Source organism: Dipodomys ordii, unplaced genomic scaffold (genome assembly GCF_000151885.1).
Source record: "Dipodomys ordii isolate 6190 unplaced genomic scaffold, Dord_2.0 Scaffold18, whole genome shotgun sequence".
In the NCBI taxonomy this organism is placed as follows: domain Eukaryota; kingdom Metazoa; phylum Chordata; class Mammalia; order Rodentia; family Heteromyidae; genus Dipodomys; species Dipodomys ordii.
This window is the reverse complement of record NW_012267234.1, coordinates 8,685,549-8,700,153: the sequence shown is the minus strand read 5'-3', so window position 1 is coordinate 8,700,153 and position 14,605 is coordinate 8,685,549. Positions and strand designations below refer to the sequence as shown.

General features: G+C 46.9%; 2 protein-coding genes across 3 annotated transcripts in view; one reads left to right on the top strand and one right to left on the bottom strand.

Moving 5' to 3' along the window:
* Positions 1 to 3,370, top strand: part of Chtf8 (chromosome transmission fidelity factor 8) — a 10,316-nt gene extending 6,946 nt beyond the window's left edge. Inside the window, exons 2-4 of the mRNA XM_013012939.1 lie at positions 2,292 to 2,349; positions 2,602 to 2,719; positions 3,123 to 3,370. Coding sequence (XP_012868393.1) covers positions 2,327 to 2,349; positions 2,602 to 2,719; positions 3,123 to 3,347 — 366 coding nt within the window. The 5' untranslated portion in view covers positions 2,292 to 2,326 and the 3' untranslated portion in view covers positions 3,348 to 3,370. The remainder of the gene's footprint in view (positions 1 to 2,291; positions 2,350 to 2,601; positions 2,720 to 3,122) is intronic.
* Positions 3,371 to 5,108: 1,738 nt separating this feature from the next.
* The window catches only part of Has3 (hyaluronan synthase 3), a 27,936-nt gene continuing 18,439 nt past the window's right edge, over positions 5,109 to 14,605 (bottom strand). Inside the window, exons 3-4 of one of the 2 annotated variants that reach the window (XM_013012938.1) lie at positions 13,265 to 13,366; positions 5,109 to 5,452 (exon numbers count right to left, since the gene is read on the bottom strand). In XM_013012938.1, the coding sequence (XP_012868392.1) occupies positions 5,348 to 5,452; positions 13,265 to 13,366 (207 nt within the window). In that variant the 3' untranslated portion in view covers positions 5,109 to 5,347. Of the gene's footprint in view, positions 5,453 to 11,182; positions 12,357 to 13,264; positions 13,367 to 14,605 lie in introns of those variants that run through there. The other variant, XM_013012937.1, reaches the window with a different exon arrangement.

Below are 14,605 nucleotides of genomic sequence, written 5' to 3'. Positions count from 1 at the left end.
CCAACAACAAAAAAAATAGTTTTGCATGTGGTATAAGTCATAATTGAGTCCTAATTTAGATGATAGCCCCAGAATTTTTAAGTGATTTTTATGTGATTACACAATAGAATTTCATCTCTATAGTGTAGAACCTGAACTGAAATCTTTTAATTTTGAATTGTTATCCAGAAATCTGAGCAGTAGAAAGGCAGAGGGGAGGGGAGGAGTTTCAGAAAGACTGAGGGGAGGGGAGGAGTTTCAGAAAGACTGAGGGGAGGGGAGGAGTTTCAGGCCAGCCTAGGTAGACCTTGTCTCAAAAGAAAAAGAACTTGAAAAAAGGATTTTAAAGGTGTCCAGGTTCTGTTAAATCATATTCTGGCCTTCTTTGGTGTATTGTCCTTTGTCGGGTGCTGCTACAGAAGATCTGGCTTATTTAGTTCCCTTTTGTCATTCTGAGCAGCACTTGAATATGCGTATTTACTGCCAAATGACTTCATTCCTTTCTATTCTCTTTTTTTTTTTTTTTAATTTTTCTTTTTTTTGGGTCCGGTCCTGGGGCCTGACCTCTGGGCCTGGGCGCTGTCCCTCAGCTCTTCAGCTCAAGGCTAACGCTCTACCACTTGAGCCACAGTGCCACTTCGGCTTTTTTCTTTATGTGGTGCTGAGGAATTGAACCCAGGGCCTCAGGCATGCAAGGCAAGCTCTCTACCACTGAGCCACCTTCCCAGCCCTCCTTTTCATTCTCATTGAAACTTGGTCTTACCATTTGGGAAGGCAACATTGGATAATAAGTCTGAATAGAAAGATGTTCCTATCTTGACTCTAGTGCACACTAGCTGTGTGTGTGTGCCCAATATGAGTAGTTGGTTTGTATGCTTCATTAGCCTCAGCTAATGAAAATAAGGATAAGTATAATTTTCATAATGAATGAATACCACCTATATAAGTGCACAGCATCCGGACCATATTAAAAATTCAAAACAGAAGTACAATGTATCGACCAATTTCATGTTCCCAGTGTGCCTGGCACTCTGAGAATGACAGTTCTTCCATTCTATAAGGCAGTATTTTTCCCTGATGATCCAAAATGAAGATTAACATACCAGTAAAGAAACCTGTTTGGCAAGACAAGGTGGTACACATTTATAAGCCCAGCACTTGTTAGGTGGAAGAGGATCATGAGTTCAAGATCAACCTGGGCTGTATAACAAATCCCTGAGGAAAGAAGGAAGGAAGGAACAAGACCCTGAAAAGGAAAGAAAGACACATACTGTTAAGAATCTTAGGTGTTGTTAGGTGCAAAGTTTAAATATAGTTATAAAACCTGTTAACTTTCTACAGTATAGTTAAAAGCCTTCCACTAGAGCTGTACCTACATTTGAAAGACCTAGCCAGAAGCTATAGTTTTAGTCCCCTACCTCCTCATTCCCCTCTGAATCTCCTTCTCACAATAACACAAATGCAAGTGAAGCCACTTGTCCTTAGGCAAAAATTTCTAAAACAATTATTTTTTTGGGGTCCAGTCGTGGGGCTTGAACTCTGGGCCTGGGCGCTGTCCCTCAGCTCTTCAGCTCAAGGCTAGCACTTTACCACTTGAGCCACAGCGCCACTTCCGGCTTTTTTCTTTTTTTTTGCTTATGTGGTGCTGAGGAATAGAACCCAGGGCCTCATGCATGCAAGGAAAGAGCCCTACCACTGAGCCACCTGTCCAGCCCCCTAAAACAATTTTTAGAGTAATGCAACTTACCACCAGGTGGTGCTGTTATACAAAAGAAAAGTCATCTATGTTCATTGGAACATTTTCATATCCAAATGAAAGGTGCTTTGCAGTATTTATTGAGTCAACATCAGAAGTCAGCTTACCAGTTCTCTATAGTTGTGAGAACTTTTCAGTTCTCTTGGCTTTATTTTTAACAAGAGGCCCTTTGAACCTAAAAACAAGATAATCAAGTGGTAGACATGAAATTTATATCATTGAGGGGAAAATCACATTGTGATTTGAAGATAAGCAGAGTACGAGACAGAATAACCTTGAGAAAGACACATTAGTTTAGTGATCAAGAGAAGTCCTTGCAATGTTTGTCTTGGTTTCTATTCTGTCTCTTTAAATTAGTACATATGTCACTGAACTGCATCTAGCATGTGCAGAATCAGTTTAAAAAGAAAACTTAGCTATGGCACCATTAAGGGGAAGAGAGTAATAACATTTCTAAGTATTTACGAAAGTGCCTACCACACAAGTAATATTCACTGTTCTTTTGTTATTAACTGTTACTGATAGCTAAATAGTTTTCCTTTTTTTCTTTTTGTAGTTTATTCTCAGTTGCTTTTTAAAGAAGGAAAGCTCATGGTGCAAATTGTTATTTCCAGGTGAGTACATTTTGAAATTTTATTTAGCTTGAACCATTAGGGCAATTAGGTTTTATATTTTTCTAGGAAAATCAGGGTCCTTAGCTGCATTAATATTGGCATTGGGATCTCTAGTTAAGTGCTTAGCACTGCTCAGTTTTCCCAAGAGCTTATGCTCAACAAAGGGTTTATTTGGGCCTTCAAAGGTGGTGTAGGACACTACTCATCCTTCACCCCTCAAAAATATTGTAACCGCCAGCCCTTTGCTTGCAGTGCGGGGGCTGGAGGCCTGGCAGAATGGGTGCTGATGGAGCTACAGGGGGAGATCGAGGCTCGCTACAGCACTGGATTAGCTGGAAACCTCCTGGGAGACCTACATTACACCACTGAGGTGAGGGGGCTTTTCTTTCCCTGCGTAATGCTTCAGGAAAGCAAGCTACACCAAGGTGGTACTCCCAGGACCCAGAGTGAGGACTGTCCTCAGGTTTGTTATTCAAGGTCTAGCTAATCTGCAGAGCTATCTGCTTGCTCTCCCTCAGCCAGAAGCAGGAAAGTTTAGCTTTGGGACTCTGGAAAGGTCACCTTTCTGGAAGTGTAAATTTTCTGACTTGGGGCTAAGAAAGAAAGAAAAAAATGTGAAAGGGTGGGTTGTCCAGTGTGACTGCTTAACAATGGTATATCACCAGACCAGAGAGTGAAGGTGCCAGCAGCCTGCTGAGAGCAGCTTTAAAAGGCACTTGAGTGAAATGGCCTTGGCGTCCTTAAACCTCAGGCATCTTCTTGTTTTGCCCAAGGGAGTCCCTGTGCTGATCGTGGGGCACCATATCCTGTATGGGAAAATCATCCACCTGGAGAAACCTTTTGCAGTCCTTGTCAAACAAGCTTCTGGGGAGCAAGATTGTAGTGAACCTCGCCACGCAACTGGCACCCAGTACCTGGTGACAGCGCTCATCAAAAACAAGATCCTTTTCAAAACTCGTCCTAAGCCTATTATCACCAACGTCCCCAAGAAAGTATGAAAGAACCCCGGATTTTCCCTAGAGAGCGGCCAACTCCTTGGACTCGTGCTCCACTGCCACCTCGAGGACGGTTTGACGGATCCCTGGGACCGCAGGGGGGTCCTGTTCTGAATACAGGCCACTCGCTAGGTGTGAACTCGGATCCTTTCCTTATGGCAGCCAGTTCTCTTGGTGGGAATATGGCCCCATTCCCAAGGAACCCATCTCCTTTTCCAACTTCATCAGGGTCCTTGGCTTCAAACTCAGCACCTTTTCCCACTGGTGCTCGTGATCCAAGCATGACTTCTTTTCCAAGAGGGATGAATCCTACTGGCACAGGCGCAGTTTCTTTCCCAAGACCAGGTGGTCTTTTGGGTTCTGGACCAGGACAAGCTCTAAACCCTAGAACAGGGGCTTTTCCGGGCCCGGGGCCTATGTCTAACCCCAGGTTAGGAGGTCTCCCAGGACCCAGTCCTATGTCTAATCCAAGGGCAGGTGGTCTCCTGGGTGTCAGTCCTGATCCCAGAGGTGGCCCTATGGGCCCTGGATCTGGACCTGGACCTGGACCCGGGCCCAACCTGAGAGCCGGAATCTTGTCTTCTGGGAATGGTCCTCCCAATCCGAGGCCAGTTGGCTTGGGCCCTGGACCAAATACCAATCTGAGATCAGGCTTTTTAGGCCCAAACTCTGCCCCTAGGTCAGGTATGTTTCCAGGCCCAGGCCTTGGGCCAAACCCGCGAGCAAGTGGCTTGGGTCCAGGTCTTGGGCCCAACCCTAGGGCCAGTGGCCTGGGCCCTGGCCCAAATTTAGACACCAGAGCTGGTGGCCTCTTGGGCACAGGCTCTAATCTTAACTTACGAATGGCTGGACCTCAAGGCCTAGATCTTGCCCCTATTCTAAGAGCAGCAGGTCTTTTGGGAACAAATTCAGCTGCTTTCTCGCAGGCTTCTGGAAACATGGGTACAAACCCATCCTCTATGGCAAGAATACCTGGCCCCATAGGCCCGAACACAGGTCCTAGTTCTCGAGGGATTGGCCTACCAGGGCCAAATCCATCTCCCATGTCGAGGGCTTCTGGCCCCATAGGCCCTAATTCAGCTCACTTCTCAAGACCAGGTGGTCCCATGGGGGTGAATAACAATCCCTTTCCACGGGGGACAGGTTCAGGAGGATTGAACCCTACTGCCTTTTCTCAGTCTTCTGGCACAATGGCTTCAAACCCAGGTAACTTCCCAAGGTCTGCTGGCCTCCAGGGTTCAAGCCCGGCAATTTTCCCAAGAGCTTCTGGGCCACTGGGCCCCAACCCAGGCAACTTTCCAAGGGCCACTGGCCTACAGGGTCCAAGTCCAGCTGCCTTCCCAAGGTCTACTGGCCCATTAGGTCCTGGCCAGGTTCCTTTCCCCAGGTCAGCTGGGCACCTAGGCTCTTCTCCAGCCGGCCCTGCAGGTATCAACACAGCTCCTTTTGCAAGGCCAACTGGAACCCTGGGTCTAAACCCAGCTTCCTTTCCAAGGATGAATGGCCCTGCAGGCAAGAGTTTGGTTCCATTTCCTAGAATGGGGGGCCTGCCTGGCACAAACCCAGCTGCTTTCCCCAGACCAGGGGGTCCAATGGCTACAATGTACCCAAACGGAATGTTACCCCCTTAAACACCACTTTCCCACTAGAACCACCGTGTTTTCCAAGCTCTGGTTCTTGGCAGTAAAAGGGTAGATATTGAGCTACTGTCTGAAGAACATAGCTGGGGCTCAAGTTCAAATGAGCCATCTTTTTTCTCTGCTTTTTTTCTTGGCTGAAAGTGAAATGTTATCTGTGGACATGGACTATGACAGGTGGGGATGATCCTGGCCTCAAGAGAAAGGATTTGCAGCCTTCTAGAAGCCTGCAGTGTTTTTGTGCCACAGCTTTCTGCCCCTTGTTTCTTACTTCTTGAGTTGTTCTTGTGGACTTTTCCTCAGGGATACATTGGCTTGTAGATCCCAATTCGTGTGTAATTCTCTACTCCCCACTGAAGACTCCGCTTACTGCTCTAGAGATGGTGCATTGGTAACAGACCATGCTTTAGTAGCTCTGACCTGGGCAGCTCGGACCTGGTCATCTTCTACTGCCAGATGTTTCCCTGGGGACTTGAATACAGATGGCAAGGTGAACAACCACTTCACAGACCCACCAAATAAACTTCGGCTTCACTGACTCTGCCAGTGGCCCCTTCTGAGATTTCCAGGGGCCAGATTTAAGGCTCTTCTGCTTATCCAGCTCCCTTTCCACTGGTACTCCCAATCAAAGAACCTCAAAATTTAAACTAGTGAGGGCGGGGAGGGGGGAGGGGGATCAAGGGGCGAAATCACTGTGCTTTGTTCAGCCTGATGTGAAGGGTGGTTGGTGTTTTTCCTGCATTGTATCTTTTCTTACTGTTTCTTTAATAAATGGGATGTGAGGGCTGCTGCTGTCCTTCTATTTGTTAAATACTTTCTAGGGAAAGAAGTTTACTCTGCTTTTCATAGTTTGGCCACAGACCTGCATTACCTGTCAAATGCTTGCACTTAGGAAGGAGCAAGCTTTGGTTTTAGCTTTTGGTCACACTCATTTGCCAGTTACTGCACTACCAACGTTGCCTCACCTCTGTAATAAAAATTAAGCCATTATGGGTCAGAGCAGCTGTGGCAACTTAATCCTACTTTTTTTTTTTCTTCTTTTTTGCCAGCCCTGGGGCTTGAACTATGCCTGGGCACTGTCCTTGAGCTCCTTTTGCTCAAGGCTAGTACTCTAGCACTTGAGCCACAGTGCCACTTCAGTTTTTTTTCTGTTTGTATGGTACTGAGGAATTGAACCTGGGGCTTTGTGCACACTAAGCAAGCACTCTACCACAAAACCACATTCCCAGCCTTAATCCTACTTTTGAGATCCACTAATTAAATTTTCTTTATCCATTCTTTGAGTCCATAACAAATAGCTGGCTTTACCAAGGACAAAGTAGAAGTCACTTAGAGATACCAACTCTCAGAATTTGGGTCTAGAATATCCCCCAAAGGATCATGTGCTGAAGGTTCTGTCCCCAGTGTGGCTAACAGGTGGGAAAAGTGGGTTTTTCTAACCTCATCTGTGGACAGGTGGCACCATCAGTAGCTCCATAGCTTACTAGACTCATTGGGAAGTGGTAGTATTACAGAGGTGGGGCTTTGTTTTCCTTGAGGGCATGGCCTTGTCCATGAACTTTGTCCCCAGCTTCCCCTCTTGATCTCTTTCATTCCCTGTGGCTACTAGGTGAGTAGCTTTTCTCCATCACATGTTCCCCTTCATGACACTGCCTCACCATGTGCCTAGAAACCAACCAAATGACCATGGATTGAAAGTTGAAACTGCCAGCATAAGTCTTTCCTCCTTATAGATAGGTATTTGGTAACAGCAATGGAAAGCTAGAACACCAACATTATATAACAATCTTTATTTTGACAAATAAGTGAGTGCAGTATAAAATTTTTGACCTGAAAAGTTAACAACACAAAAACAGGCTTAGAGAAGCAGCAAAGGACCAAAGCAACTGCTCTTGGTTGCCAGCAACAAGGAGAACAGCTGCCTTGTGACCTAGAAGGGTTTGCGTTTGGGTGACAGGCTCCAGGCTGACTTAGCACCATGAGGTTGCCAACAAAGCACCAAGGAAAGATAAGAAAGGCAGCCAGGACTATATAAGCACAAGGACCAGAGCGGCCCAAACAGTAAAAGGATGGAACAGAGCCAAAGGTGTTTGGAGAGAGCAGACAGGTGGCCCAGCACTCTGAGCTGGTGACTTGAGGGCACAATGCTCTGAAGCCAATGTCAGCTTCAAGACTACCACAGGAAATGTTCAGGCACTCAGCATCAGGTAGACTCTCAGCAAAGTTGGAGCTGAAAAAGCCTTGGAGTTATGTGTTGTCAAGATAGAAGTGGGCAAGGGCTGGGAAGGTGGCTCAGTGGTAGAGCGCTTGCCTTGCATGCATGAGGCCCTGGGTTTGATTCCTCAGCCCCACATAAGCAGAAAAAGCCGGAAGTGGTGCTATGGCTCAAGTGGTAGGGCATTAGTTTTGAGCTGAAGAACTGAGGGACAGCACCCAGGCCAGAGTTCAAGCCCCACAACTGACCAAAGGAAAAAAAAAAGGCTCCAAAAGCCTTCCATGCAGCTCATTTCAATGTTTTGTTCTTGCACCAAAGGAACTCAAGTGGGCAGCTGCCAAGGAAAAGTTTCTGCTAAACCAAAAGTTTGAAAAGATGAATGCAATGAAGGGGTTGAGTCCTGCAGTAATGTGAGGCAGAAGAGATTCCAGCTAAGCTACAGTAGCAGGCTCAGTCCTTGAGCTCGGTAAGACCATGGCTTACTTCTGAGTACTTCACACCCAAAGACGGTGAACTATAAAAAGACCGAGAGAAGAGGACACAAGTGGAGGAAAAATGAACTACACAACTTGTAGACAGAGAGACGGGAGAAACAGGAGCAAAGGAAGGGGTGATATTGTCCAACGTATTCATTACCTGACTTTTGAAATGATGTTAAAATTTCAAGGTGGATGGCTTAGTGCCTCTGGAAGATCAAATTCAAGATGAGGATTTGGTTACAGACTACTGGGCAGGGTCCATGCCAAGTGCCAAAACAGAGGGGAGAGTCCTGGAGGCTAAGAAGGAACCTGTATCTGGGCCCCCACCTCATCTGATAATTCCTGTGTGAAGAACATGGACATTATTAGCAAAGACAGGGTAGACAGCTTGAGCTGTAGAAGCAGCTGAAGAAAAGGTGCAGGCAGGCAGCACATGAAGCTGGTAGAGTAGGTATAAACATCCAGAAGGTGCTAGATAAGCATGAAGAAGTGGGAGCCTCTCCAATGAGATTGGAGGACCTAATCAAGAGAGGGCCATTGTGTTAGACACCACCTCTGAGTTCTGCCACATCTTGAGGGAAGTCTCCACCTACAAGCTAGCTGGTGGCAACAAGGAGGAAGAGGAGGAACACCCAGCCAAAGGGGCTCTGAAAGGGACTGGAAGAATATAACTGGAACATGGTCAGTCTAGATGACTTCTCTCCCTCCTCTACCACCATCTTAAACAAGGAGCCTCTTTTGAATCAAAGGCTGGTCATGCCGGGAGCTGGTGGCTCACACCAGTAATCCTAGCTCCTCAAGAGGCTGAGATCTGAGAATCCAGATTCAAAGCCAGCCTGGGGAAGGAAAGTGTGAAACTCTTACCTCTAATTAACCACCTAAAAAACCAGAAGTGGAGCTATGCCTCAAAGTAGTAGAGCCCTAGCTGTTAGCAGAAAAGCTCAGGTACAATGTCCAGGCCCTGAGTTCAAACCCCATGACCTACCAACAACAACAACAAAAAGACTGGCTACAGCCCTGCTCCCAAGGTGTCAGTAAAGGGCTGGCTGGAAATCACAGTGCAGAAAGTTGGTTGAGTAAAGCCCCCCCCCCTCCCAGGCCCACTCTCAGCCACATACTGTATCAGGGGCAAGATGGTCACATAAAAGTACAGATGGCAGGAGGAATATTGTGACTTCACTAGGACTTCAAGAAAGATATCTACAAACCCCATGTTAAGATAAAGTATGTGGATGAAAACAGGTTTAAAAAAAACAAAACTCCCGCCCAAGGCAAGCTTTCCAGCACTTGTGCCATGCTTCCATGGGAAGGGCTCTGGCAAAACACAGAGTGAAGAAACTGGACAAATAGGTGCTTCTGAAGATGAACTCTAGTGACAAGCTCCTGGACACTGACTTTGCTCCATAGACCATAGAAGACTGAATTGTCATCAGCAAGAGCATGAATGCAAACACCACTGAGTGAGGCTGCTTCCCCAACTTTCATGTTAAATACAGTTCCCTCATTTAGAAAAAAAAAAGTGACAATAAATATGCTTACAGGTTATTATAGAAATACAAAAGAGATTAAAATTCTTAAAAACCAAAATGAGTCCAATTAATTGTACAAAGCCTCTTCCCTTGCAAGAAACAGGGATAAAGCTGAAGACCCAGTTTGGTTTTGCTGCTGAAAATCGTACAAAATAACTTAGAAAAACCAGTCGAGGTCAAACGTTGTGAACTTACTACCTGTCTTTTTTCTTTTTTTGATCTGAGGAAAGTTGATGACAACAGTACAAGTCAAGGCTGATGGTAGAACAGTCAGTTGTCCACCCAGAGTCCATCATCCTGCATTAACCTTCAAGTAAAACTGAAGTAAAACAGCCCTTAGTGAGCTCTGCAGTTGGCTGACTGGATTTCCTCCATTGTAATGCTCAAAATAGCTTACTTCTTGGACAGCAGAAAACACATAAGAGCCTGGAACAACTTGTCTTTAGCAAATGCTTGCTGTTTCCCAGCCATCATGGGTTGGGTTTGACATCAGCTAGCAGTTTTACTAGAAACGAGGTCTATGTAGCGTTGCTGCACCTGGAAAAACCCTTGAATTCTTGGGAAATGAAGGGAAGCACCAGGGTTTGCCCATCCAGTTCAGAGCACACCTCCTTCCTTTATAGGGAGCACCTGTGCACATTTCCACACACTCCAACTTAGTTCTGGTTCTCGGGGGTTAGGTGGACCCTCTGAGAAAGGCCATTTGGAAGGAGAGTAAGCAACACTCAGAGGCTCAGTGAGGACCCCAGGTTTCAAATCCCAAAGCCAAGCACAGTCTGGATTGCAAATCACTAGAAAATGGTTTCCAATCACTCCCCAGCAGCAGCAGAGGAAAATCAGCCCTGAGGGATATACGAGAGAAATAAGAACCTTAGGATTAGAACCAACTCCATCTCCGAGTTTGGCTTCTGGACAGAAGCGAGTAAATGCAGTAGTGACTATCCACAACCTGGTTGTAAGCATTCTCTGAAGAGGCCACTGAAAATGGACAGTCTCAAAGATGACCAACTTGGGAGTTGAGGGCTCACTTTGGCATTGCTGAAAAGCTTTCCATTGGAGATGATTGTCGATGACAGTAATAAAATCACATGTAGTTAACCAACTGCCAAGGCGTCTACTGGTTCTAAGATGGTGACCAATGTCCTCAAAGGCTCTGAATATTCTTCCTGTATGTTCACAGATCTGGCCTGTCTATTTCACAGGGTCCTGTAAGAACTCTGACTGCCATTTTATCTACCACCCTCAAAAAAAAAAAAAAAGTGCCTTTCAAGAAAGCAAAGTGAGGAGGATCGGCTATCTAGCCTTTGATGAGCTAAATCTGAGAGGAATCCAGGAGTATACAAGTTAAAATCCACAAGTCTTTGCTTCCTTCCCATCTGAATACATGGGATTTGATCTTCCTGGTGAGAGATGACTATAACATTTTATCTGTCCAGCGAGTGTCACAGACAAGCTTAGAATCCATTTAGATGTCTGAGCAATTTCCATTTGGGACATATTCAGCTGTAAGCTTCCATGTTCTCCATGGTCTTTAGCACTCTCTCAATTTCTTTGTTCTTCCTGGCAAACCTGCCTTTTTACTACAGTAAATACAGCAGTATTCAGTGCTGACTTGCTGATTTCACTCATCCTGGGACGTTGAGTTGTGGTACATCACAGAAAGCACCATTATTAGACCCTGTAGTCTGATGCCCAAAAATCAAGCTTCCTGGCCTTGTATTTCAGGCACAATCTTAATGCATTGAAGCCTACATGAGGATTAGGGAGGGAGGGGATACAAGATAACCCAGATCTCTCCATGGAAATTCACCTGCTACTTCTGTTTGTGTTCAGATGGGTTAGTAGGATACCTTCCCACAGCTGTCATTGCTTCATTTTCAGAAGTTGTCACAGGATGGGATTTATTGCTTAGCTCAGCATACTCCCGAGTTCCCTCTAGATCCCAGGGGGAGGAAGGAGCATCTTTCTCAGAGTCCACTGCAAGGGCAGAGAGATGAGCAGGCTCAAGATTGACAAAATCCCCCTCTGCCCTCAGCCTATAGAATCAGTGTTGCATCCTCTGAGCAGAGCTGCCCAGGCCATACTGTAGTCACCATTCTTTGCCTTTCAGATTTGTCCTTTAGACCATTAAACTAAAACACAGCACTCCCTCATCCCTCCCCCCATCATTTCCATTCCCCTTCCCTCCCTGACCCATTGCACGTTTCCCACTCTGCTTGGGGGCTATCTCACACCTCAGCAAAAGCTAAGCTATACTGTTCTGGCTTCTTCCCACACCGCCGTGCAATAATAGCCAGATACAACATCAGGAGGGCCACCCAGTAGCAGCCATACAAGATGGCCCCAGAGACAAGGAAGGCTAGCTCAGTCTCACTGAATAGGTCCTGGCAATAAGCTGTGTAGGCCAGCCCCCCCAGAAGAACTGCCACCCAGATGGACACAGGGATAAGGCCGATGAAGTTCACTACAATGGTTTTTCGGCCAGAAGTGCCCCAGCCAGACTTGTTGATGGTAGCAATGGCAAAGATCTTGGCTGGCAGGAGACTGGACATATAGAGAAGGGAATACAGGGACATGAAGATCATCTCTGCATTACCTCGAAGGAAACAGGCATAGGTAGCCTTGATGATGCCCACCAGCTGCACCGTCAGCAGGAAGAGGAGAATGTTCCAGATGCGGCCACGATAGAAAAGCTGTATGACTGTGGCAATGAGGAAGAAGGGAAAGAAACCTGTGACCACGGACTCATAGGTCATCCAGAGGTGGTGCTTATGGAACCACAGAGAGTTGTAGAGCCACTCCCGGAAGTAAGACTTGCTCCAGCGGGTCTGCTGGTTGAGCCATCGGAGGTACTTAGTGGGGGTCTCTGTGAGACACTTGGAGCGCGCTGTATACTTAGTCCGGTAGCCAAGGCTCAGGACTCGGTTGGTAAGGTGCCGGTCATCCCCAAAACTGCACTTGCTGCCTAGGAACTTCTGATGGTACCAGTCCTCCAGGAACTGCTGGAGGAGGCTGTTGCGGTACATGCCCAGGGGCCCGCTAATGCACTGCACACAGCCAAAATAGGACTGGCAGGCCCGTTCCACGTTGAAGGCCATCCAGTACCGCACACTGCTCAGGAAGGATATCCACGAATCATACTTGTTGAGGATCTGTAAGGGAACAGATGCTTTGGGCTTCCTCTTCTGAGGGATCTAAGCCCCAGAGGAGACAAGACACCAAGAGACCATGAGGCCTGTTCTGGTTACTCAAATTCCTGCCATCCATTATTACCTCCCTGGAACAGTGCTCAGGGGAGGAAGCCATCTCTACTCTCCCCAGCACTAGCTCCCCACTGAGATATCCACCCTGATTTTCCTGTTTAAGCAGCCAAAGCCATCACTATTGCAGGACAGAATTGGGGTGACAGAGAGGAGCCTGGAAAGCAAAGTACCACTCTCTTGTTCTGGCATTTGGCAAGCTTCTAAGAAGTGGCATATGATGCCAGGTGCTGGTAATCCTAGCTACTCAGGAGGCTGAAATCTAAGGATTGAGGTTCACAGCCAGCAGGGGCAGGAAAGCCAGTGAGACTTTATCTCCAATTAATCACCAGAAAACCAGAAGTGGCACTGTGGCTCAAGTGGTAGAGTGTTTATCTTAAGCTGAAGAGCCGAGGCCCAGAGTTCAAGCCCCATGACCAACAAAAAAAAAAAAAAGTGGCATATCACCTAAAGTACCCTCTGGAAGGAGATCTGGCCCTGTCTGCTCTAGACTACCTGGCATTCTTCAGCCCAAGTTGCCTAAGAGCAAGGGCTTTTCAAAGCCATAATATGAGGTGGCTGCCTGCTACACCTCCACTCAGAAAAGAAGTTCCCTCTGGGATCTGTGGGCTCCAAATCCTATGTCTTTCCTTATCAACAGCCTCTCTGTAACTGTTCAGTGTCATTCCCCCTCCCAATGTTAAAAAGAATAGGGAAGTTGGGGAGCAAACACGGTCAACCCTTTGATCTTGATGGAAATTGTTAGAGGAGACCCTCCCCAAACAGTCCAGCTCCCTTCCCAGAAATCTCTTGTGACTTACTTGGACATCTCCCCCGACTCCCCCTACTTGAGGATCCTCCTCCAGAACTCGAAGCATCTCAATGGTGCAGGCTGGGTCCAGCACAGTGTCAGAGTCACACACCTGCAGGGGAGTGCATCGTCAGCCATTTTGACCTTAACACCTTCCCCGCCCTGTGACCGCCTCTCTCCCATGATTCACTGCCAGCAGAAAGATCTATGTCAAATAGAAGAGGAATAGGGAAGCAGAGTAAGGAAATACGAGTTCTAATCCCCAGTTCGGCAGCCACTAAGCTGAGGAGAGAAACCAAGGAGACTGTAGGTGCTGAGCCTGGGAAGAGGGAAATGCTTATTAGCCCTGGACACATTGTTGCCAAATAGGCTCCAGAGATGGCCTCAAGATCTTTCTCCAGGGCCCTTGGGCAGAAAGGGGAAAGAGGCTTGGGAATCAGATGACACCTACAGTGGGCCAGGGCCAACAGACATTTTTCAGAAGACTGAAAAAGGACTCCTGCCAGAAGCTACTTAATGAGCAGTCCACATGTAGGTAGTCACAGACTAATGGTGTCCACATTTCAGCCTCTGGCCTCTTAGACAACCTGCAACCCCAGCAGTGAAGATTGGCATTACCCACAATCCCCCTCCTTGAGATCATAAAGGTAGCCCCCAGGCATTCTGTGTTCCTGAATACAGACTTTTATGCCAAGTCTCTAAGATGGGCAGTTTGGGCAACAGCTGCTCTTGCCTGGATTTATTCTGAGTTACTAGTTGAACTCATACCCTGGTGGATGACTCCTTGCCTGTTTTCTAAAATGTTCCTGAAATGGTCAAAACAACCAAGGAGAGGTATGCTTGGTTTCCAAATCCCCAGATTGAGCTCTGTGTCATGATTCCCACAGGTAAAGCCAACTCCTGGTCTGCAGATACCTAAGTTACACTGAAGTTGCTGACATAAGGAGCCGGGTTCAATCCTCAGCCCCCAAATCAAGTTGCTGAGTAAGAGCCCATTGCCTTCAGGAAGGAGGCTGCCTTAAACACCTCAACCGTTGTTTTCTCTCATCTTTTTCCTTGCTTCCTCCCTCACCCCCTGCCAATCTTCCTGTTGGAGACAGGCTGGTATAGACAAGCAGCAGCCTAAGGCCAAGGGGAAACCAGGCCCAGCCTCAATGTCTCCCATGGCTTCTCTCCTCCCTACAGAACATCTGCATATGCTGGTCTGAACTGGGAAAGATTCTCAAAACCCCCAAGCTTACAGGCTGGCTCTACTACTACTTTCTGCCAAACTCTCACTCATACCTCCTTGACTCCAGGGAAGTCTTTATAGCTATGCAGGGTTGGGAAAGAAAGCCTTGTGCGCCTATTT